The sequence below is a fragment of the Mastigoproctus giganteus genome, chromosome 1 (assembly GCF_048544385.1).
Source record: "Mastigoproctus giganteus isolate SK-2022 chromosome 1, ASM4854438v1, whole genome shotgun sequence".
In the NCBI taxonomy this organism is placed as follows: Eukaryota; Metazoa; Arthropoda; class Arachnida; order Uropygi; family Thelyphonidae; genus Mastigoproctus; species Mastigoproctus giganteus.
The window spans coordinates 190,687,661-190,712,668 of NC_143575.1; the positions used below are offsets into that span (position 1 = coordinate 190,687,661).

General features: G+C 35.1%; 1 protein-coding gene across 3 annotated transcripts in view; it reads right to left on the bottom strand.

The window, feature by feature from the left end:
* Positions 1-25,008, bottom strand: part of LOC150091388 (DDB1- and CUL4-associated factor 6-like) — a 405,008-nt gene that overhangs the window by 356,528 nt on the left and 23,472 nt on the right. For all 3 annotated transcript variants that reach the window (XM_090375313.1, XM_090375305.1, XM_090375299.1), the window contains exon 2: positions 13,290-13,385. In XM_090375313.1, coding sequence (XP_090231439.1) covers positions 13,290-13,374 — 85 coding nt within the window. In that variant the 5' untranslated portion in view covers positions 13,375-13,385. The remainder of the gene's footprint in view (positions 1-13,289; positions 13,386-25,008) is intronic.

Here is a 25,008-nt window from a genome sequence, read left to right on the forward strand (position 1 = left end):
GTGGGGTGATACCATGTGCCAACCTCTCGCCAGATTAGCTGACGTCCAGAACTGCTGTTGAGATTGAATCTACTCTCATCAATAAAGAGTACCTTACCCCATTGCACTGCTGTATATTCCTTGTGTTCGATGCACCACTGTAAATAGTGCTCCCGATGGGCAGGTGTTAAAGGGACACAGCATACTGGCCATCGGGCAAACAGTCCACCTTTGTGTAGTCGCCTCTCTACAGTAAACTGCAATATACTGCATCCTGTGCAGCTGGTTTGCAATGGATCCCGCTGTCCGGTGTCTGTACATTTGTGTATACAGGATGGTGTTAGCATTAGCATTAGTAGAGGCATTTGATGCAAGAAAGCAAGCTTATGCAGCATCAGCCAAAAAAAAAAAAACCCACTTCCACTTCACCCCTCTGTTCGTTCAAAATACCTGTCCAGCTGAGCCTTAAACTTATTTAGGCTATCAACCTCCACCACAAGGGATGGAAGTCTGTTCCACCAACCAACCACCCGCTGGCTAAAGGCAAATTTCCGCACGTCTATCCTACATCTGTCTTTCCTCAATTTGAATTTATGCCCTCTGAGGTGATTATTCTGAGCTAGAGGAAGAATCCCATCAGCATTGAGCATGCTTAAACCATTCAAGGCTTTATACACCTCTATCAGATCACCTCGCTGGTGCCTAGTCTCCAGACACTGTAATTTGCAAAACTTAAGCCTTTCTTCGTAAGAGCACCCCTTTGTTCCATTCACTAATCTTGTTGCCCTTCTCTGTACTCGTTCCAGCAGCTCTACATCCTTCTTGAAATGAGGCCTCCAGACCTGTATACAGTACTCTAGGTGTGGCCTGACCATTGCCTTATACAATGGAATAATCACCTCCTTATCCCTGCTGGAAAAATTCCTGTATATCATTGACAATACTCCATGAGCTACTCTTGCAGCCCGTCTGCACTGCTCAGAGAACTTCATATCTGCCTGCACAACCACCCCCAAGTCCCTTTCATTCTCTACCACTGTCAGTGTAGTATCACAGAGTTGATACGTTGCTCTGGGGTTGCTGTTTCCCATGTGTAGTACTTTACATTTGTCAATGTTGAACTTCATTTGCCACCTCTCAGCCCATCTGCTCAACCTTTCCAGATCCTGTTGCAGCAGCATAGTGTCAGTAGTGTCCTTGACAACCCTGCCAACCTTTGTATCGTCTGCAAACTTGGACATTAAGCCCGATATACCATCATCAATATCATTTATAAATACAGAAAACAATAATGGACCCAACACTGAGCCCTGAGGGACTCCACTAATAACATCAGTCCACGATGAGCAGTGTCCATTGATTACCCCTCTCCGTCTTCTCCCCCTCAACCACCCCTTTATCCATAGCAGCAATTTGCCTCCAATGTCACACTGCTCCAATTTGTGTAGCAGTCTTCCATGTGCAACAGTATCAAAAGCCTTTCTAAGATCCAAGTATATAATATCAAAGTTATTCCCTGCATCCAGTTCTTTTGTGACTGCATCATAGTATCCAATCAAGTTGGTCAGGCAAGACTTCCCCTTAACAAAACCATGCTGTGTCTGAGCTATAACTGAAGTCTTGTCTAAATGATCCTGCAGTGCTTCTTTAACCAGTGCCTCCATTAATTTTCCTGGAACAGAAGTTAAGCTCACAGGTCTATAATTACTTGTGTCAGCCTTTGATCCTCCTTTGTGAATTGGGGTCACATTTGCACATTTCCAGTCTATGGGTACCTCCCCTGAGTCCAAGGAAGCTCTCATAATTATGGCTAAGGGTTTGCTTACTTCCTTTGCTGCCTCCTTTAATATAACTGGATAGATCCCATCCACCCCGGGTGCCTTTCTTGTGTTTATCTTCAACAGTTTCTCCTCCACTTTACTCCCAGTTATTTCAAGATTCTGTAGATTACTGCTAGAGTTGAATACACCTCTGGCATTCCCCTCGCTGAATAACTCCTCATGTGTGAATGTCGATGCAAAATATTCATTTAGTTTGTTAGCTACCTGAGCAGGATCATCAACACTTGACCCATCAATATCAAGTGGACCAATCTGATTCATCCCCTTCCTTCTAGAGTTTACATAAGTAAAGAACTCTTTGCTGTTTTTCTTTGCATCCCTTGCCAAGGATTTCTCGTAATCTGCCTTCGCCTGCCTAACCTCCTTTGTAACTTGGTTGCATATCAACTTGTATCTATCATAGGCTTCTGTGTCATGTGTTAATTTGTATGTATCCCATGCATTTTTCTTCTCTGCCATATGCCTCATTAGTTCATCTGACATCCATTTTGGCCTAAACCTTGGACAATATTTCTTAGTTGGTATGTAAAGCCTAGTAGCTTCCAAGATAAGTTCTTTGAATGCTTCCCATTTTGAATTTGCTGTTGGTAACATCATCAGTTGGTCCCACCGTATAGAATTTAAATACTGTCTCAGTCCATCGTAGTCGCCTTTACGGAAGCAATAACCCTTCCCTTTACCCCTAATGGTAGTTTCCAGGAAAATTAATGGAGGCACTGGTTAAAGAAGCACTGCAGGATCATTTAGACAAGACTTCAGTTATAGCTCAGACACAGCATGGTTTTGTTAAGGGGAAGTCTTGCCTGACCAACTTGATTGGATACTATGATGCAGTCACAAAAGAACTGGATGCAGGGAATAACTTTGATATTATATACTTGGATCTTAGAAAGGCTTTTGATACTGTTGCACATGGAAGACTGCTACACAAATTGGAGCAGTGTGACATTGGAGGCAAATTGCTGCTATGGATAAAGGGGTGGTTGAGGGGGAGAAGACAGAGAGTGGTAATCAATGGACACTGCTCATCGTGGACTAATGTTATTAGTGGAGTCCCTCAGGGCTCAGTGTTGGGTCCATTATTGTTTTCTGTATTTATAAATGATATTGATGATGGTATATCGGGCTTAATGTCCAAGTTTGCAGACGATACAAAGGTTGGCAGGGTTGTCAAGGACACTACTGACACTATGCTGCTGCAACAGGATCTGGAAAGGTTGAGCAGATGGGCTGAGAGGTGGCAAATGAAGTTTAACATTGACAAATGTAAAGTACTACACATGGGAAACAGCAACCCCCAGAGCAACGTATCAACTCTGTGGTACTACACTGACAGTGGTAGAGAATGAAAGGGACTTGGGGGTGATTGTGCAGGCAGATATGAAGTTCTCTGAGCAGTGCAGACGGGTTGCAAGAGTAGCTCATGGAGTATTGTCAATGATATACAGGAATTTTTCCAGCAGGGATAAGGAGGTGATTATTCCCTTGTATAAGGCAATGGTCAGGCCACACCTACAGTACTGTATACAGGTCTGGAGGCCTCATTTCAAGAAGGACGTAGAGCTGCTGGAACGAGTACAGAGAAGGGCAACAAGATTAGTGAATGGAACAAAGGGGTGCTCTTACGAAGAAAGGCTTAAGTTTTGCAAATTACAGTGTCTGGAGACTAGGCACCAGCGAGGTGATCTGATAGAGGTGTATAAAGCCTTGAATGGTTTAAGCATGCTCAATGCTGATGGGATTCTTCCTCTAGCTCAGAAAAATCACCTGAGAGGGCATAAATTCAAATTGAGGAAAGACAGATGTAGGATAGACGTGCGGAAATTTGCCTTTAGCCAGCGGGTGGTTGGTTGGTGGAACAGACTGCCATCCCTTGTGGTGGAGGTTGATAGCCTAAATAAGTTTAAGGCTCAGCTGGACAGGTATTTTGAACGAACAGAGGGGTGAAGTGGAAGTGGATTTTTTTTTTTTTTTTTTTTTGGCTGATGCTGCATAAGCTTGCTTTCTTGCATCAAATGCCTCTACTAATGCTAATACTTCCTAAATCTAAATCTCTTTGAGTAAATCCCACTTCAGCACACTGTGATCACTGCCACCTAGTGGTTCATTTATCTGCAGATTCTTAATGCTTGAAGAATCACTGCTGATAATCAAATCAAGAGTATTACTCCCTCTAGTTGCCTCCTGAACATGCTGATGTAGAAAACAATCATCCAATAAATCCACAAAAACCCTGGTAGTGTGTGAGTAACCAGCCCCCAAATTCCAGTCAATATCTGGGAAATTAAAATCTCCCATTATAAGACACTCTGATTTATAAGACACTCTGTGTCGGTCCCTCTTGGTCTGTAGGAGTATATAGTGGTCATCGTTGGGCGTTGTTTTTTGAGGATGACCTCCACCGGTTCTTCGAACAGCTGTACCTGTCGTTCTGAAGGCCCACCACACACGTGAGATGATGCTATGGGCGATACCGAACTCTGCACATCCTTGCACTCTGACCTTCCTCAAGCTTCCCAATTATTCGACCGCGGGTAAAGTCATCCAGATGTTGTCTACTGGCCATTTCGTTGTCTGTAGCACTGTACAAAACCAATCAAACATCTGTAACAACCGTGCTCACCATTTGGTAATTTGCACATAACTGCTGAAATGCTGCTTTTATCTGTTTATGTGAGCACTCTATTCACGATTCAAATTTTTGTATGTGCACCAATTTTCTAGTGAAAGGCCACAGTTATGCAAATCACCACAGGCTGTTTCGTTTGATTTTGTGGTTATAACCCTTTAGAAATAGTGTTGGTCCTTAAGTTTTGCACACCAGTGTATGATGTGGTCACAAAGGAACTGGATGCAAGGAATAATTTTGATATCATATACTTGGATTTCAGGAAAGCATTTGATACTATTGAATGGAAGACTACTATACAAATTGGAGCAGTATGGCATTGAGGGCAAGTTGCTACAATGGATAAAGGGTAGTTGAGTGGGAGAAGACAGTGTGGCAATCAATGGACATTGCTCTTTGTGGACAAATGTTATTAGTAGAGTCCCCCAGGGTTCGGTGTTGGGACCATTGTTGTTGTTGTTGATGGTATATAAGGCTTAATGTTGAAGTTTTCAGATGATACAAAGATTGGCAGGGTTGTTAATAATGGTAATTACAGTTTGCTACTGCAACAAGATCTAGAAAAGTTGGGCAGATGAGCTGAAAAGTGGCAACTGAAGTTTAACATTCACAAATGCAAAGTACTGCATATGGGTAACAGTAACCCCTGAGAAATGTACCGACTATGTGGTGTTACACTCAGGGTACCAGAGAGACCTAGGAGTAATTGTGCAGTCAGATATGAAGTTTTCTGAGCAGTGCAGGCAGGCTGCCAGTGCAGGTCATGGGGTATTATCAATGATATACAGTAATTTTGCTAGCAGGGATAAGATGGTGATTATCCCCTTGTATAAGGCAATGGTGAGGCCACACCTTGAGTACTACATACAGGTCTGGCAGCCTCATTTTATGAAGGATGTAGAGTTGCTAGAACGAGTACATAGAAGGGCAACAAGACTGGTGAGGGGAACATAAGGGGGGGGGTGCTCTTATGAAGAAAGGCTTAAGTTCTGCAAATTTCAGAATCTGGAGGCTAGGCATCTAGGAGGTGATCTGATTGAGGTATATAAGGCCTTGAATGGATTGAGCAGGCTCAATGGTGATTGGATTCTTCCTCTTGCTCAGATTACAAACCCAAGGAGGCATAAACTAAAACTGAGGAAGACAGTTTTCAAATAAATGTGCTGAAATTTGCCTTTAGCCAGCAAGAAGTTGATTGCTGGAACAAACTTCCATCTGTTGTGGAAGTAGTTGATAGCTTAAATAAATTCAAGGAAGAACTGGACAATCTTTTGGAGAAAATCCATGGGTGAAATGGGAAGGTTTTATTATTATTTTTTTTTGGCTGATACTGTATAAGCTTGCTTTCTTGCATCGTATGCCTCTACTAATGCTAATGCAAGTAGAAATAAGTGTGCAGAAGTAATTTTTAAATTTTGTGCATTTGAAAAATTTATCAACTGTAAAAGTTGAGAGGTACAATAGTTTCACATTATTTACCTTGTATTTATACAGTTCTGTTTTTATTTTGAACAGGATTAATAAAAGTTTCTCAATATTTCTACTTCTATACATAATATATAAGCAGAAATAAGAGTTGTTATTGTTATTTTGGTTTTTAGGAGCATTAGCAACTAAGGCCATATTGCTCTGGGATATGCGGTGGTCATTCCCTGATCTTTCCGCATCCTCCGTATTTGGTGGTGACGGGCTCAAACCCCGGTCTAATCAAGAAGCGTGTGCTACACACTGCTGTTCCTTCCCACCTGGCTACGGAGGTGCCCAGAAATAAGAGCTTGAAATTTAAAAAAAAATTTCATTCCCTTATCAATTTTATAAAACTGGAAAATGGAAAGAACTAATGCTTTTATGCTTATATTTTATGTTGTCTTTTATGTTATTTTGAACACTAATAAAAATTTTGTTTCATTGTAAATGATGGGTAAAACACACGATTTTTAATAAAAAATTAATTTAAAAAAAAAAAAATACCATGAAACAACTAATAATAATTAATACAATACATTCACAAAAGATTCAGCTTGTAGTATATTATGGAGGGTTGATTCAGCCTTTTGATAACGATTTTGACATTAATCCTGCTTGTGACATATGGCAGCAATGTAAATTTTTTATTCCCGCAGGCACAGTCCCAAACTTTATGAATAGGTGTATCAGTTGTTTTAATGTCGACATGCCTCAGAAATTGGACCCATGGTTGGAAGATTTACGTAACCGCACTTTCCGAAGAACAGTACAGTTTTGCGAAAATTATTGATAGGTGCAAGTCAAAAAATTTAATTGTATCGAAGTTCAATATCCATAAGGTTTTGAATGGCAAAGGAAAATTCCACAAAGCTGCTGCAAATGGGCGGAAAACAATGAAGAAACTACAACCTGCTCCAAGTCGAACAAGGGAGGTAGTACGAAAAGTGCAGTCGCTCATCAGTGAAAATCCAAAAACCCAAAGAGCCATAGTGTCATGTGTGGGAACATCCCGGTCAACCATTTGTCGCATAATCAACAAGAATTTGCAACTCGAGAAGCACAAGGCCCTCGTACACCACCTAGGAGCAAGGCACACTGCACAGCGGTGGGTCAATGTTCGAAAACTCTACGGAAAATATCTAGCAGCTGAAATGTGGAAATTCGTAACAACATTGGACAAAGTGTGGGTGTACCTCTCCTATTGCAAAAAAATTCAGGCAACTTATTACTGTCCACAGGGTGACAAGGCCTTTCCAACATGGGCACATCGGTGCAAGGAAAGTTTTGGCCAAGGTTTTATGGTTGTAACCAGTTTTTGTTATAACAGCAAATTTGAGTTGCGTAGAGTCGCTAAAAACGTGAAAGTCAACTCAGTGTATTACCAGACTGAAGTTCTACAGCCGTTGTTTGAACGTGAAATACCCACATTGTACGGTTCTGGTGCACCAGAATAAAGCATCCAGCCACAGTCATGTTCCATCCATCCTTTTTTCGGAGAATGGAAGCGGTGACAGGTATTTGCTCGATCCCATTTGAAGATATACCTGTTAAATCACCTGACGCTGCACCCATGGATTTTTGTGCATTCAGACTTTTGAAAAGAGCTCTCGGAAACCACCCCAGAACTGTTGAAGGTTTGTGGAAAATCTGCTAGCAGGAATGGGACAAGATCGACTTGGCAGTTTTGCAGCAGACTTTACTTCAATAGAAATTGCGATGTCATACGATAGTCCATGAGCAGGGAAAACAAACAGAACACAATCGATGGTGGTAGCTGCACAGAATTTCGTAGTTTTAAAGGACTGTCAAAATAGTTATCAAAAGGCTGAATCAACCCTCCGTACAAACAGAATTTAAAAAAAAAACCAAAAAAGGTTTTTCAGGAAAAAAAAACAAATTCGAGAACCGTTCAGGTTCCACATTGCCCCTTTTTGACACTAATGCAGGATGCATCTGCTACCAGGTTAAAACTACTCATTTTTAGGGCCTGCCATAACAGATGCATTATCATCACTATGTGCCACACAGCTGTTTAAAGGAATCTGGCATATTTCAGAAAATGACCTATGTTGTACCCTACAGTCACCTTCTGATGCTACCGAGAGCAAGTTTCAATTTGACTTTTTTTTTTATTACAAAATAAACTACAATGGGATAAAGTATGGAATCACTTTGATTACTGCCATCTGTAGCAATTGATAAATGACCCATTTTTGAAAGCCATCACTACCTCTTCTTTCCCTATCCATGCAATCTCGTTAATAATGCTTGTTGTTTTTGTTCTTCCATAACCATTTTTTTTTTTCCATTGCAGTATAGGAAAACATTTCTGAACAATGAGCCTGGATGATCAGCACAACTCGTGGAAAGATTATGTTCTATTATAACAAAAGATGCAAATAAACATTCAGTACAAATGAAATCATTGTCACAACATGCTACATCTATTTTTGAATTTCTTTCCATTGCATGCTGTCCTTTTGTTTGCAAATATCTGATTAAGTTGCATTTCCCAATACTTGAAATTTAAAAATCACATTTACATACACAGTATACCAGACAAACTGTATTACCTTTTTTCAGATATGACAGTACATGGGAAATTTTGCATGTATGTCTTCTAAAATTTTATATTTTATTACTTTGGCATCTGATTGAAAGATGCTGTTAATTAATTTTGCACCCCATGATTATCAGAAAATGGTCATACATTATAGAGAGCAAGGTTATTATCCTGCATTTCTGTTTTGCAATGTAGACTAGCAAGTCTTCAAATAGGCTCTGGAGTTGGGAATATTCATATTCATAATAACTGCACAATCCTAACACCAACCGTTATTAAATAAAATAAATAAATTGTGTTGTGTTATATTAAAATAATAATGAAATAAATGAAATAAATAGAATGATATAATTACACTAGATAAAACTAATAAAAATGTAACTGTCTGTACATTGCAATGACTGTTGAAAAAGGAGGTGGATGCTTCTGAAAGCTATGGTGTTTTAGCACTTTTATCGGTTTTATTTTTTCTTTTTTTTTTCTACATTGTTTATTGTAATTTATTCATTGCAGTTTAAAATTTCATATTTTATTGTATAGACAGTTACCTTTTTATCAGTTTTATCCGGTGTAATTATATCATTCTATTTATTTCATTTATTTGTATCATTATTATTTTAATATAACACAACGCTATTTATTTTATTTAATAACGGTTGGTGTAGGATTGTGCAGTTATTATGAATAGACTAGCACATCTGACATCCAATTCATTAATAAAAATAAGCAGAATTTTTAAAAAGTCAAATTTTAACAAAGTTTCACTATTTTTTTTGTGAAAAGATAAAGACAGAGAAAAATTGTTTTTGCAAAAAGACAAAAATTCTTGATGATTAACTACAGCAGACTCTCGATTTGACGGGATCAGATTAACCGGGACACTTCAAAACTCCAAATTAAAAAAAAAGAAAAGAAAATCAACCAGAAATCATAAAATCCCAAGTAATAAATAGAATGTTTCGCATCTGTTTATAAACAGATGTTTTGCAAGTCACAAATAAGTGACAAGAAGCGATGTTATAAGTCATGATTGGAAGATTAATGTACCTATTATCCCACAACCCCCGCTGCTCAAAAAAAAAAAAAAAAAAAAGAGAGAACAAATGTTTTAGTATGTCTTGTGGATTGTTGTGTTCCGTCACACTGCAAAAGGACAAATTTTGTTTCGTTATTTATATCACGGATGTCAAATTTTTTTTTATAGTAAATATATATACATTTTTTTTTTAAATCGCGAAAATGATGGATAAATGCAAAATATTTGTGCTTTCAATCGAACAAAAACTTGAAATTATTCAAAAGTTTAAAACGGTGCATCCATTAAATCTTTAATGAACCATTATAATGATAGTTGCCAAACCATACGCAACATCATAAAAAATAAAGAGAAGCATCATACATGCAAGTAGTGCGTGGTAAAGCCTTATCTATCAGCATATTTTTTACACAGGTTGCTGAACATTTTTTGATATTTTTGAAGTAACTGGGGAATCAATTATCCGGGATTTTTTTTTTTTTTTACTATCTATCCTGGAAAATTGAGAATCTACTGTATATTATTAAGGTAAAATGAAGGAGTCAAATTGAACAAAAAAAAATGGATTCTCCACCCAAAATCTGTAGAGTTGGTAGTTATGCGTAGAGAGCATAACAGAAACAAGGAAAGCATATCTGATCATATCGTTATAGTAAAGGATCTAAAACAAAACTGGGTGTAGAAAACAGTATGTAGAAGATTTGAGATTGAAGTGATCTATCATTTTGTATTAAGCAAATTAAAAATGGTAATCAGTAACAAAAATAAAAAGTATTTAAAAAAAATTTTTAAATTCACAAAAATCAATCTCTCAGAAATCCTGCTTTAAAACAGAAAGTTTGTTTAAATGGAATTTCTGGCATTAATATGATTTTAGATAAATGACAGAAATGTAAAAATTTAATGTAAGATATAAATAGAGATATTTCTGGCATTAATATGATTTTAGATAAATGACAGAAATGTAAAAATTTAATGTAAGATATAATAGATATATGTGCACAAAGACAAGAAATTAGGGACAGCATAGTGGACTCAAGAAATTAGGGACAGCATGGTGGACTCAAGGAGTTAAAGCAGCAGTCAGAAAAAAGAGAAAAATAAGAAATTTTTGCCAAAAATCTAATAAATCTATGTTGTGTACAAAAGAAAGTGACAGGGGACAAAGATATATATGAAAGATGCTAAAAAAAAAAAAATTTTGGGAAGGATATGTAAAACAAGAAATGTTGAAAAACATCACAATGGAGGGGGGGGGGACTGACTGATATCAATGAAGCTAAAGAGGAGAATATTTTAGAAATTCTGATGATCTGCTAAACAAAAGAGCAGAAAACATCAAGGAGGAGAAAATTTTAGATACTACAGTAAAATCTTTAAAATATAGCACAGCACCAATGGGAATTGAGATGTGCCAGATTTTAAAATTTTCTAAGTTTTAGAGAGGTATACCTTGTGTTGAAGTTTTGAAGAAACATATTTTAGTAAATATTAAGCACTAACAACTGCAAACATTTATAATGGCTAAAAGGTGGTGCTACAGGTTAAAAATGTAAATACCAGTAAAATTTGTTAAATGCAAACAAATAACAATATATGATATAACCGTAAATGTTACGTAATATTAATTTTAAATGTATGCCTACTAGAGTATTAATTGGATTATCAATGAATGTGCTTTGCAGAAGCATTTAATTTAAAAAATTTATCTGTGGATAAATTCTTCTAATTTCCTTTATTCTTTACTCTTTATACTGCATGCTGTACAAATTTATAACTATTTTTATTGTATAGACAGAAATTTTTTTTGTTCACATATTTTTCTATAAATGTAAATAAATTGAAATGGTTTACAGCAGCGTATTGCAAACTAGAGTCTGTAGAGCAGTTCCAGAGGGTCTGCGAAACATTCAGAAAGGGTATGACCAGTTCCAGAGGGTCCGCAAAATGTTCAGAAGGGATATCGAGTAATGTGTTTATACATATATGCAGGAGTCCACAAACTTTTTTTTTTTTTTTTTTGAAGGGGTCCATAGATCTGAGTAGTTTGTGAGCTGCTGGTTTAGAGCATATTAGCTTCTGACTTCTTTTAGTCACAAACAAAAGTTATTTGTGACTAAAATCAAAGTACTTGGCACCCATATTTATAAATGAATTTAGAAAATAAAAGTTGAAAAAAGAAGAAACAAAAGTCTTTTCATATATGGAAGGCAGAAAAATTCTACATGTCATAGATATAAACTATTTATATGTGACACTAAAAATTTGTTAGAGCAACATCTAAGTATCAGATTTAGACTATAATTTGTTTTAACCTGTCACTTTTTAAGGTTATGAAAAGTTTAATTTAAAATAAAACTTTTAGTATGTCCCCTTATGTTCTCCATACTCATCATATAGTAAAAAACAAGTATACAATTTGATGGTAAGATAGTTCAATTTTACCAAAATTCACATTAATTCCATTAATTCACACCAAGCCGTATTCTGATAGTTATAATTTTAAACTTTCATAAAATTTAGCCAAATGAATAGTTACAAATGCCAACAGTTTGATTCCAGAAATGCCTAGAGTGGAATCAAACCAGTTGTACCTATATACTTAACATTTTGCTTTGTGTACTGCTTCCACGTACCAAACACTATATGTTACTATACAAACAACTCAGCATTTTTTTTTCCCAAATTTTTTTTCCACTATTTGTCCTAAAACTGAAGCAACAGTTATGGTTTTCACAAATATTGTAAAAGAAATGTGTATTAAAAACAACTTTTGTTTTATGCTGCCATCAAAATATTACAAATTATGTTGATATTTCCGTCAATAATGAAACTTATTTTTGAAATAATATTTCACTGAATTCATTCATTTCAAAGTCCTTATTGAATACCTTCAGAAAATACATTTTTTTTAAAAAACTCACTATCTTTAGGCAGTTTTCAATGCAAGACAACACTTTTTTACAAAGTTATTACCCTTCAAGCCAGCACATAAATAAACAAAACCAGCAAAAACTAACAGTTTTAATGTTATTTTTCATTTTTGGTGTTATTTATAATTTTTGTGTAAACCTTGCTTCTTTTCTTTTCCCTCTGGCTTTCTTGCATCTCATTCGGTGTTGGCTGTTACCATGATGTTTAGGATTTGGCAATAAAATGGCATCAAGTAATTTTTCATAGATAAAGCAACAAGATGTTCCTTTATTCTATCATAGAGCATTTTACTTGGTTTTTACTGAAGTTTTCGGCAGCAGTATTTACATACTACATATACATACTCACAGGTCAGATTAACTAATTTTGTTTCAGTACTTTATTTTCGAAAAGACATAAGTAATAGAGAAAACATGAGAAATAAATACACACAACAAAAGAAAATCCAAGCATGGGAATAAAATGAAAGGTGCTGATACTTGTTACGTGTCAGCATAAGATAAATAACTGATTGCTACAGCATGTGGAATGCTTCAGATAAAATTGTTTATTGTCGCTATTTTCTACATACTTTCACAATATTGTTTACTTATTTAATATTCATTACGTTTATTAAAAGTACAGTTTTGGGGTATTTATCTGCATTTCTAATATCAATGTATGAGGTAAAATATCAAGTAAAATCTAGTAAAACTCAATGTCATTGTTATAAACTAGTTCCTAACACAAATAATGATTATATATTCAAATTTGTGCTATCTGTAGTATAGCTATTTTCATCTATCATCAGTGCATTAGGTAACACTGATTACACTGTAGACTTACATTTTGTAAACTTACTTTTTGCTTCATCATAGAGCTGAAATGGGCTCATATAACCATACTGAAAGTCCCATATTTTTCGATACAGCATGCAATTTTCCATTACTGTAAGTCCTGCAATACATAAAATGCAACAATATGAATATTTTAGTATTTTAGTTACTTAGTATTTCTTTGTTAGTTAATGCCAATTTTTCAAAATCACAGTATGGAAGCAATGTACACTGATTTTTAGACCAGTAAAAATCTGCTAAATTCACTGGTGACTAAATTATTTTAATCAGGGCAAAGGCTCTGCAGTTGATCAAAATGAAAGCTGATAGACCAAGATCTCCAAGACCAAATATATACAAAAAGCACCAGCCTTATATACATTTTTTAACTTCTAATAGTATAATGCGTTTGCATTGCATAGAGTTGCAATTAATTTGCTAACTTATGAAAACTCTGTAAAAAATGAAAAATATTTATTAAAACAACATCACACAAACCAATAGTTTAAACAAAAAAGAAATTAGTAAGAATTCTAGCATAAGCAAGAAATTAGCAAAAATTAGCGTATAAGAGATCAATTTTTATTCTTGTTAAATATCCAACCCATATAATCTTTATATCTATTTATATTTGCCTTTAGGGGCTATATCTATTTCTACTTGCCTTTAGGGGCTATACTCTTCAGATGTGAGATAAGTATGGGCTTGGCACACCCAGGGCCCTGAGCTGGATATCATCATTCTTCTCTTTCTTGGTGATTCCCTTCTACTTCTGACTCTCTCTCTCTCACACAGGGTAATTCAGGAATTTTTTTTTGGCTGGTGCAAATTAAGCCTCAGGCTTCCTTGCACCATATGGATAATAATAATAATAATAATAATAATACAATACAATTTATTTTTATCAAGATAATTTGTTTACAATGAATGAACTTGTTAAGAAAAGTAAATTCCTTGACAACAAGTTGTAATTCTTCATTTACAAGTTTTTGCATATAAATTTGTTATCTAACAAAAAAGATAATGAAATCACAACACACAGTACATTCCGCACTGCAAACAGAGATAGCAATTTACCTGTATAAAAATTCTAATCTACTGTATCATTGAGTATCAAAATTTTCTTATTAAGAATTTTAATTTGGAGCTAGAGCCTGAAATCTACACTAGCCAACAAGTTGTTTATTATATTCATTGTATGCCTATCTCCAAATCTGTTTAGTACCCTAGGGTGAGGCAAAACAATTGCTTTTGGGTTCCTTAAATTATGTGAGACATTTCTTTGCAGATTCGACTCTTCAAAAATAGTGTTAAGATTTTTCAAGATTAAATTTAACTTCAGTTTTTGAACTGGATAAAGTATTTTATATTTCCCCATTAAAGTTTGTCCCCATTAAAAGTCTCAAAATCCTGTTAATTAAGTTGTTTATTACCCTTATTTCAGTTATATTTGCTCGTGCCCATACATTTACTAAATAATTGAGTTGGAAGTCCACTAATGCATAATATAACTTTTGTTCTAAGATTTAACTTATTCTTAACGTAGTAAAAAAAGTACACATAAAATCTCATTCTTTTGTACAAATTTGTTATATGCATTGCCCAACTAAGACTGTAGTCAATCCATAACCCAAGGTAACAATGATTTGAAACTTCTTCCACAGTTAGTCATTTGCAATTCTGGAAATTCTGATCATGTAGGCATTCATGTTTATGTAATTTAACAGAGGGATGAATTTCCAAGGTTTGATGATCACTTTCTGGCTGGTGCAGCATAAGCCTCAGGCTTCCTTGCACCATATAGCTAATAATAATAATAATAATAATATATGGGGAGGACAGTTAAAAAATTAGGGCTCCAAGTTAAAAAATTAGGCTCCAAGTGTTTAAGATGGCTCTGGCTGGTTGGTTAATGATTGGGTGACTGCTTTTCATATATCAGCTACTTTAGTCATAGTGTGCTAGATCCTGTGGTTTATTGTGTATATTGTCTCTGTCCAAATGGGTTCACAAGTCAATTTGAACATTGTACTGGCTGAAACAACTGGAATAACTCTGAGTATAAACCCTACCCTCCATCTGATATTGGATTTCTACAATCTAACTGAAAAGACTTTTAAAGAATTATCCAGTCTGTGACAGGATTTTAACCCAGGGCTCTCCAAATGAGTGACAAGTGGCAAACCCTACTATACTGTCATGGAGGATTCAAAAACTAAATTACAGTGAGACAAGAAAATGACATATAACAGATATATCAATTTACATCAGTTAAAATATTTAAACAACAGAGCAAATTTACCTTACAGCTAATGAGAAGGCAGATTTGGTTTGTTTAGTAACAACACAAAAAAAAGTTTCTAGTTTCCATTTTTTACTTCATACTGCCATATGGTCAAAGTGCACTAAAACAGTTACAATGAATTTACAACTTCATTGTAACTCTTTTAGTGCTGTTAAAATATAAGCACAGCAGTTAACAATGGACAATACATTTTTCATGGCAGTATATACAGGCTCAATCTTGCAATATTCATCATACAGTGCATCTGATTTGCAGTTTCTACTGTCATAATGTAATTATTTATAGTGTATAAAGTGCTTGCTGAAGCACTTTATGGGGTAGAATCCTGTTTGCGCAAAACTTTTGTACAGAATGAGAAGTTTGCTCATAGGAACTTGGCTTGTAGTTGTTCCAGTTTTCACTAACCAGCATGACTAAACACAACTACATCTGTTTCTTGTGTTTCTACCACAGCAAAAATATATTTTCAATGAAGCTTTTTTTTTTTTTTTTTTTTTTGTTAGTTGTTGGCACATCGGCTTCTGGGGCCATAATGCACCTCCCAAAGTTTTTGCATTTTACTCTGATCCAAGCCCGAGGCAGGATTCAAACTCGCAACCATTGGGTTGCCAGGCAGGTACTTTACCCACCTGGCTAGCCTGGTTGGCTTTCAATGAAGCAACATTCATACTAATGCCTCCCCATACTAAAGAATGCTCTTTATATTTATAGCTATATGAACTGTATCAAACAGCATTGTAGCACTTTAACAACTTCCAATGGTCTTTCCACAATAGGAAAAAACTACTACAGTTAATTTATAAATAATTTATGAGATAAAATTAAAAGAATGTTTACATGTATTAACAATAAAAAAACTAAGAGTGCAAATGTTTTCTGAACAATAAAAGTTCTGGTAAATCAAAAATTGAAAGTGTCATTACTACAGATGCTAGAGCACTACTGTGTCATCCATCAGTCATAAAACAAAGTTGATTATCTGGACAAATCAAATTAGCAAAACTGGTCAATTAAAAAACAGTTCAGATAATCAGCATTTTAAAGAATTAAAGAATCTTTTGCTACAGTATACAGCAGCGGTTCCCAACTGGTGGTTCGCAAACCCCTGGGGGTTCGCGAAAGTGTTCCAGGGGGTTTGCACTGAAAATTCTGTAATGGCATCTGCTTAGATTTACATAGGTATATTATTTTAAACTACAAAATGTAACTAATAATAGACAAAGTAAAATAAAATTAAATAAAGGTAAAGAATTGTCAAAGAAAGAAACCACATCTCTAACAATTCCTTATAATTAGTTTACTATCTTACAGTATATCATGTTAAATAAATGTTTTCCATACTAGATTTTTTTTTCATTCTCAAGGATCATTGTTATGTATAGTACCTTTTTTTTTTAGAACCTGTAGTACTTAGTACAGTGCATGGGTTGAAGATTGAAAAAATGAAAGAAGATACTTATTGACACTGGACTTGAACTTCTGTAGATTGTAATTTTCAGGAAATACTTATGAAGGTTGTTCAAGAAAACTGAAGATAAATGAGGAAGAAGAAAAATTGGTTCTGTGAGATTTGAACTTAGACAGTAAAAGGTTGTTGACTGGTTGCGGCATGTGTTCAGACTGCTTTGAAAGAAAGAGTGGGGAATTATAGAAGCCAATTCAGAAGAGCAATGCCCATGCAAGTATCTATAGAAAAGGCATGCAACAGAAACAGAAAGTCTATGGAGACAGAGAGTGGAGAGACTCTGTTAGGGATGAGACATTAATTAACCTACTGCCCTCTTTTGAATGGAATCTAGAAGCCTGAGAGAGGTTTTGGGGGCACCGCCCCAGAAGTGGGAACAATATTCCATGGTATGGCAGATTTGCGATTTGTATAGAGTGAACAGCTGTTTGGGAGAAAAGTAATGCCGAGAGCGAAAGACAACCCAGTTTGTAGATGCAAAGGAAGCAGTATTTGTGATGTGCTTTATACCAAGAGAGATTGAAAGTCAGGGTAATCCCCAATATCTTGCCTAGAAATCAAGAGTGTCATCGAAGATAAGCACAAGAATCCTTTTTGCAATATATAAGACACGACTGAGTTTTAGAAGGATTGAAATTTAGTTATCTTTGCCCCACTGGAGAATTACCTGAAGGTCAGCATTTAAGTATTTTGCAGTGGATACTCGAGAAGTTGAAGCTGTTTGAGCAGGGCAAGGTTTCTAAAATGGAAAGTGGAATGCAATGTGCTATAATCAGCAAACCTAGGGATAGAATTTCTGGTCAATGGAAGAATGTCATTAATATACAAGAGGAAAAGAGTGGGAGAAAGAACTGAACCTTGGGGTACACCAGCATTCGTCGAGAAGTTAGAAGACAGAGGGCCGTCTACCATCACCCACAGTGAGCAGTCAGAGAGAAAACTGGATATTCAATTACAAAGAACAGCTAGGAAACCATAGGATGGAAGCTTATTTAGAAGACTTTTATGCCAAGCACGATCAAAAGCCTTTGAAATGAAAAGAGCAATGACTTGAGTTTCACCAAACTTTTTCAATGAATTTGTCCATAGATGGGTAACCTAAGCCAGAATATCTCCAGTGGAATGACACTGACAAAATCCATAATGGCAATCATTGATCAGATGAAAGATTTCCAGATACTGTAGTTTAAGAGTTGGCAGTTAATTGATTTCTTCATTACTTTGGAAAGAGTAGAAGTAATCTCAATGGAACGATAATTGGATGGAAGGGATTTGTCACCCTTTTTAGAAACTGGCTGGATATAAGGCAAATTTTCAAGCAGAAGGAAAAAAAAAAACCTTTGTAATAAGAAAGTGAAAAAAAGACTACACAAAACAGGAGTAAATTCGGGGGCACAGGTTTTGAGAACAAGTGGAGAAATACCACCAGGATTTGGAGCTTTCTTAGCATCAGATTCATTAAAATCCTTCTGACGTCCTCTTGACCGAAGACTACAGGAGGCATTCAAATGGAGTATACTGGGAATGGTTTGAGGTGATTTACCAAGATCATCAATACATGACTTGGAAGAAAAATAGGATGCTAACAGGTCAGCTTTATCCTTGGTTGAAGTGGCAATAGAATCATCTGGATTAGACAGATGTGGGAACAGAGATGGGGGCAAAAATTGTGGCCAATATCTTTGGCAAGAGACCAGAATGCTCAGTTACCAACTAGACAAGAAGCAAGTTTTCTACCCTTAGCCTGTTCGAAACCTGTTTGGGCTGATTCATAACTACTTCACCAAGTACAGTATAAATAATACTTAATAATAATTTTTATTATTATGCAATGTCGCTTACAAAAACGTAGTACTGGAAATATTTTATAATAAAAATTCAGAAATATTATACGATTTCAGAGAATATAGGCTTAGTGGTTCGTGATAAAAAAAATATTACGTTGAAAAAATATTACGAGTCAAAAAATGTTGGGAACCGCTGGTATACAGTAATCTATTTTTTGTGCCATTTTATCTGAGCTGATGTCTTTTTCGTAACTTGTGTCTTTAAATTAATTTAAAGTTTGTTTATATTAAATCTCCTCTAGCAGTGTTATGGTTACAAAATGTAAACTGATGGAATTGAGCCTGGAAATTAAACTGAAAATTATACAAGATGCTGATAGGACTGAACTTAGCAAAACAGACATTGCAAAAGAATACATCCCTTTACCTACTTCATCTACAATAATGAAAAACCAAAAACACTTGAAATGTGTAACACCGGAGTAGTGATAAAAAAACAGCAAACAAATGCCTGGTTCAAAACACAAGGAGCTTGAAACAAAATGTTTTGAGTTGCACCAACAAATGCATGCATCTAATTTGCCAATATCAAGTCCGATTTTGCAAGAAAAGGCAAATTATCTGGCTTAGCAACATGGAATTAGCAACTTCAAATGCAGCAGTAGCTGGCTCCAAAGATTTAAAGACAGGAATAACTTGGTTTCGAGAAATTTTTGCGGCGAGTCTAGATTAGTTGACAAGGAAAAGGCAACAGATTGGTTGTGTTCTATACGGTCCATTCTTGAAAACTAGGAGGCAAAGGATATTTTTAATCTTGATGAGACAGGTTTATTTTTTAATTTGCTGCCAAACAAAACATTTGCTGTTTGAGGAGTCTTGTCATGACGGAAAATTAAGTAAACAAAGACTCACTATTCTGTTATTTTATTTTTTTTGGTAGTTGGCGCATCGGCTTCCGTGGCCATAATGCACCTCCCAAGGCTTTTGCAGTACTTTGATCCAAGCCCGAGGCGGGATTCGAACCCGCGACCTTTGGGTTGCCAAGCAGGCACTTTACCCACCCGGCTAGCCCGGTCGGCCTATTCTGTTATGCTGCAATTCAAATAGCAATACAAAACGCTCACTGGTGATTGATAAGTTTTCTAAGTCAAGATGTTTTAAAGAAGTTAACCAACTTCCCTGTGATTATGTGGCCAACAGAAGTGCTTGACAGTCAAAATTTTTCAGTCTTGGTTATCAAAAGTGGACAGAAGAATGGTTTCAGAAAAAAGGAACAATTTGATGATTCTAGATCGTTGTACAGTACATTCTGCAGAGACACTTAAGTTGACAAATATACGGCTGTTGTTTTATCCCCCAATACCACCAGTTTAATGCAACTACTGGATCAAGGCATTATTTATAACCTCAAGAGAGCATACAGAGCCCGCATGATGAGGTACTTGATCAACAACATAAAAGCAGGGAACAATTTGCAGCCAAACTGGAATGTCTTGGATGTTATCCATAATCTTGTTATTTCTTGGGACAGTATTGCATCAAGTGTAATAATCAACTGCTTCAGAAAGAGTGGCTTTGGAGAGAATATCATCGAAAAACATGGTGCAGTAGATGATTGTGATAGCAATATTGAGGAATGGGGAATCTGAAGGAGCTATGGATTTTGTTGTCAAATTTAAAGAGTTTGTGAATGTACATGTAGTTTCTACCACAGCAAAGCAACACCAGAAGAGCTACTAAGCACCAAGCAAAACGATGATGTTTTTGTTACCAGCGAAAGTGAAGTAGCACACACACACACACACTACCATCTAAAAAAGATGCCCAAAACATTGAGCATAATAGAGAATGTGTTGGCCTGCAGTAACATTGATAAAGAAACAACTATTGCATTTTATAATGTCTGTGCTGTAGTTAAAAATGCATATAAGACTAAAATTGTGCAAACAACATTGGATTCTTTCTTTAATTAGATTAATTTATCAAAAAGTTAATAGATTGTATCTCCTTTTATATTTAGATTAATTATTTTACTGTGATACTTAAATATTATACATATCAAAATATATACCGTACAATATTTTCATTTCTGTTAATTGCTTTTCTCGTAGTTTATCTTACAAATAAAATAAAATCCTTAAAAAGTGTGTTAATCCTACTATATTGATACACAAGGCTTTTGTTTTTATTTTTTTTAATTATTTTATTTTATTAATTTATTTAATTTTGATATTATTATTATTTATTATTATTAGATATATAGTATGTGCCAAAAAAAGAAAAAAAATAATAAATAAATAATAATAAAGGTAAAATTTTGACGCTTTTGGGGGACCTCGTTACTACAAACCTCGTTATTACAAAACGTGAAAATTTAGGTCCCTTGAACTTTGTATTAACGAGATTCTACTGTATATAACATACTGATACCATATGTCCAATATATGTACATACATCCATAATTATGTACAGTTTTGCATCTTTGGTGCATTATGACGTTATCCTAGTAAACATCTACACTAATTGTATGCTCCTGAATCCTGATTCCTGTGTTCATCCAAAGCATGAACAGAAAATTTATTTATGAGATTTAGAAATTAATGTGTCTTATAAATCTGAAAAATAAATTAAAACAAAAGTTTTGGTTTCACTTTCAGTATCATTTTATCAGTTTCAAGCACACTGTTGCTCTGATTATGCATTCTCAGTTGGTTCAGTCAATTAAGGGGGGAAACCCTTAATTTCCCGCTTAAATTCCAGGGTGCCCTGGAATTTATGCGGTAAAATGGAAAACAATATAGAAACATTATTCAGATAATTAAAAAAGGAAAATACAAATATATCATGTTTAACTTTTTCTATTTATTTAAAAATCGTTTTTATGTACCACAAATGATAAAAAACAAAAGATATTTAATAAAAGAAAAATTCTAATCCTCTGTTAAGTTTGTTAAAATAAAAAAATATTTTAACAGAGTTAATAATTTGACGAAAATAGTTTTTTATTTTAAAATTTAAATTGTGACAATGTGATTTTTTATCTGTTGCTTTTATGTGCATATTTGTAACTGTGAATATTTTGACAACCATATGTGTTTTTGTTTTTTACAAAACTCTTTTCTCTAAATCAGAAATATCTGGAGAACATTTCCCTCATTTAAAAAATATGTTAAAGGAGCAGAAATATGTTGTATGTGACACTTTCAAAGACTACATAACCGTATTGGACATGCTAATTGAAGAATACAATGATAGATTTTCTGATTTCGAAGAACATACTTTAGAAATCAAATTGGCGAATGAGCTGCATTTAGTTGATATCCTGACAGCACCCACGGAACTACAGATGGAATTAATTGAATTAGGAGAAGATAATATGATAAAGACTTTTTTTTGATACAAAAAAAGATCCTATTGAAATACAGAAAAATGCAGTTGAATACCCACGTTTACATCAACATGCTCGTTGACTGCTGTCTTGCTTTGCAACTACGTATTGTTGCGAATCAACTTTTTCATACCTTACACAAATTAAGTCATTTAAGGACTCAAATATCTGATATTCATTTAGAAGACCAACTCAAGTTGCGTACAACTAAGATGGAGCCTAATATCCAGTTGTTATCTAATAAAAAACAAACCCAAAAACCTCATTGGTTAATTATCAAAAAAGATGTATTGGCTGAAACTGCATTCTGATGAGTTTAGCTCATTAAAAATGTGCAATCGAAGTGGTTTCAGCCGAGACACCTTTTTTGGTAAACAACTCAACCACCATAGCATCAAATCTTCAACTCATTAATTAACTCATATTAAATTATTTTTTACAATAGTACAGTTTTTTCTAATTATTCTTGTATAATACACAGAGAGAATGTTAAATAATTACTATAAATTTTCATTTGAATAACAATTTAGAAAATAATTTATCTTTATAATTATATTTTTTTAAATTTTGTGTTCATATAAAATGTAGGTGGATATATTATGATGAGAATATTGTAAATATGTATGTTTTATTGAAATTTATTTGCCTTTTCTATAGTTATATGTAATAAAATTTAACACTGATAATTAAGTATGTTTTACTTCGTAAAACACACTTAGTGTTTTATATAGTGGTTCAAAGGATCGGTGCAGCCTTTCCACCTATTTCCGAAAATAAATATGGCCTTTTATTCAAAAAAGGTTGCCCACCCCTGGCCTAGTTGATGATATTCGACATGAATAACAGTTATCTTGTTGGACAGAAGATTTCTGCTCTGCAGAAATCTTCTGTCTGAACTGCTGGTAGTTTTATCAATAAATTTTTGAAGTGTATAAGGCCTTGAATGGTTTGAGCAAGCTCAATGCTGATGGGATTCTTCCTCTTGCCCAGATTACTCGTCTGAGGGGACATCAATTGAAATTGAGGAAAGACAGTTGTAGAATAAATGTGTGGAAATTTAACTTTAGCCAGCGGGTGGTTGCTGAAACAAAACTTCCATCTGTTGTTGTAGAAGTTGACAGCTTAAATAAATTCAAGGAAGAACTAGACAAACTTGGAGTTAATAGATGAATGAAATGGAAAGGGTGTTTTTTTTTGTTTTTGGCTGATGATATATAAGTTTGCTTTCTTGCATCATATGCCTCTACTAATGCTAATATGAAGTTTATGTAAGGGCTGTTTCCTGGCTATAATAATCACTGTATATGAATCCTGCATGAAATTCTTTACCTAAAGACAAAACAGTCTAATACTGTTTTATATTTTGTATAATAGAAACAGCATGAAATAATAGTATGAATGTTTTACTTACATTGTGTGCAACATGGAAAGTGGTATAGTCATGCTGGAAAATACAGATTTCTGTTTTCTGGAAAATGGTTTCTTTTAACACAGAAGAGTTTCCTTTTAAAAAAAAAAAAAAAAAAAATTGTGATAGTCACCATTACCAGTGTTATTTATGAGTATTCTGCCCACTCCTTATTATGCATTCCCCAAACCATTTGGCTCAATGGAAACTTTGATTCATTACATAGTCAGGGTTATAAAATCCACTGGGTCTATGGCAAACATAGAACTTTCTGTTTTTAGCATTAGTAGAAGCATATGATGCAAGAAAGCAAGCTTATTAAGCATTAGCATTAGTTGAGGCAAATGATGCAAGAAAGCAAGCTTATACAGCATCAGACAAAAAAAAAAAAAAAAAACAATTCTCATTTCACCCATCTGGTCACTCAAAATGTTTGTCTAGTTCAGCCTTAAATTTATTTAAGCTATCAACTTCCACAACAGATGGAAGTCTGTTATAGCAATCAACTACCTGCTGGGTAAAGGGTAGTCGAGTTCTGGAACAGACTTCCATCTGTTGCTGTAGAAGTTGATAGCTTAAATAAATTTAAGGCTGAACTAGACAAACATTTTTAGTAACCAGATGGATAAAATGGGAAGATTTTTTACAGCATGTCAAAAAAAAAAAAAAAAATCCCATTTCACCCATCCATTCTCTCCAAAAGTTTGTCCAGTACTTACCTGCATTTATTTAAACTACAAACTTCCACAATGACTGATGGAAATTTATTCCAGCGATCAACCACCCCACTAGCTAAAGGTAAATTTCCACACATCTATTCTATAACTGTCTTTCCTCAATTTGAATTTATGCCTCCTCGTGTGCACAATCTGAGCAAGAGGAAAAATCCCATCAGCAGTCAGCTTGCTCAAACCATTCAAGGACTTATTATTATTATGATTAACATATGGTGCAAGGAATCTTGAGGCTTATGCTGCATCAGCCAAAACCCAAGTTACCCTGAGAGAGAGAGAGAGAGAGAGAGAGAGAGAGAGAGAGAGAGAGAGAGAGAGAGAGTCAGAAGTAGAAAGGAATCACCAAGAAAGAGAAGAATGATGATTACCAGCTGAGGACCCTGGGTGTGCCAAGCCCATACTCACCAGATGTGAGCCTCTGGGGTAATACACCTCAATCAGATCACCTCGCTAGTCTCCAGAGGTTTCAATTTGCAATACTTAAGTCTTTGTTGGTAAGAGAAACTTTTTGCTCCCCTCACCAATCTCGTTGCCCTTCTCTGTACTCTTTCCAGTAGCTCTACATCTTTCCTAAAATGAGGCTTCCAGACCTATATGCAGTACTCAAGGCATGGCCTGATGCCTTATACAAGGGGATAATCACCTCCTTATCCCTGC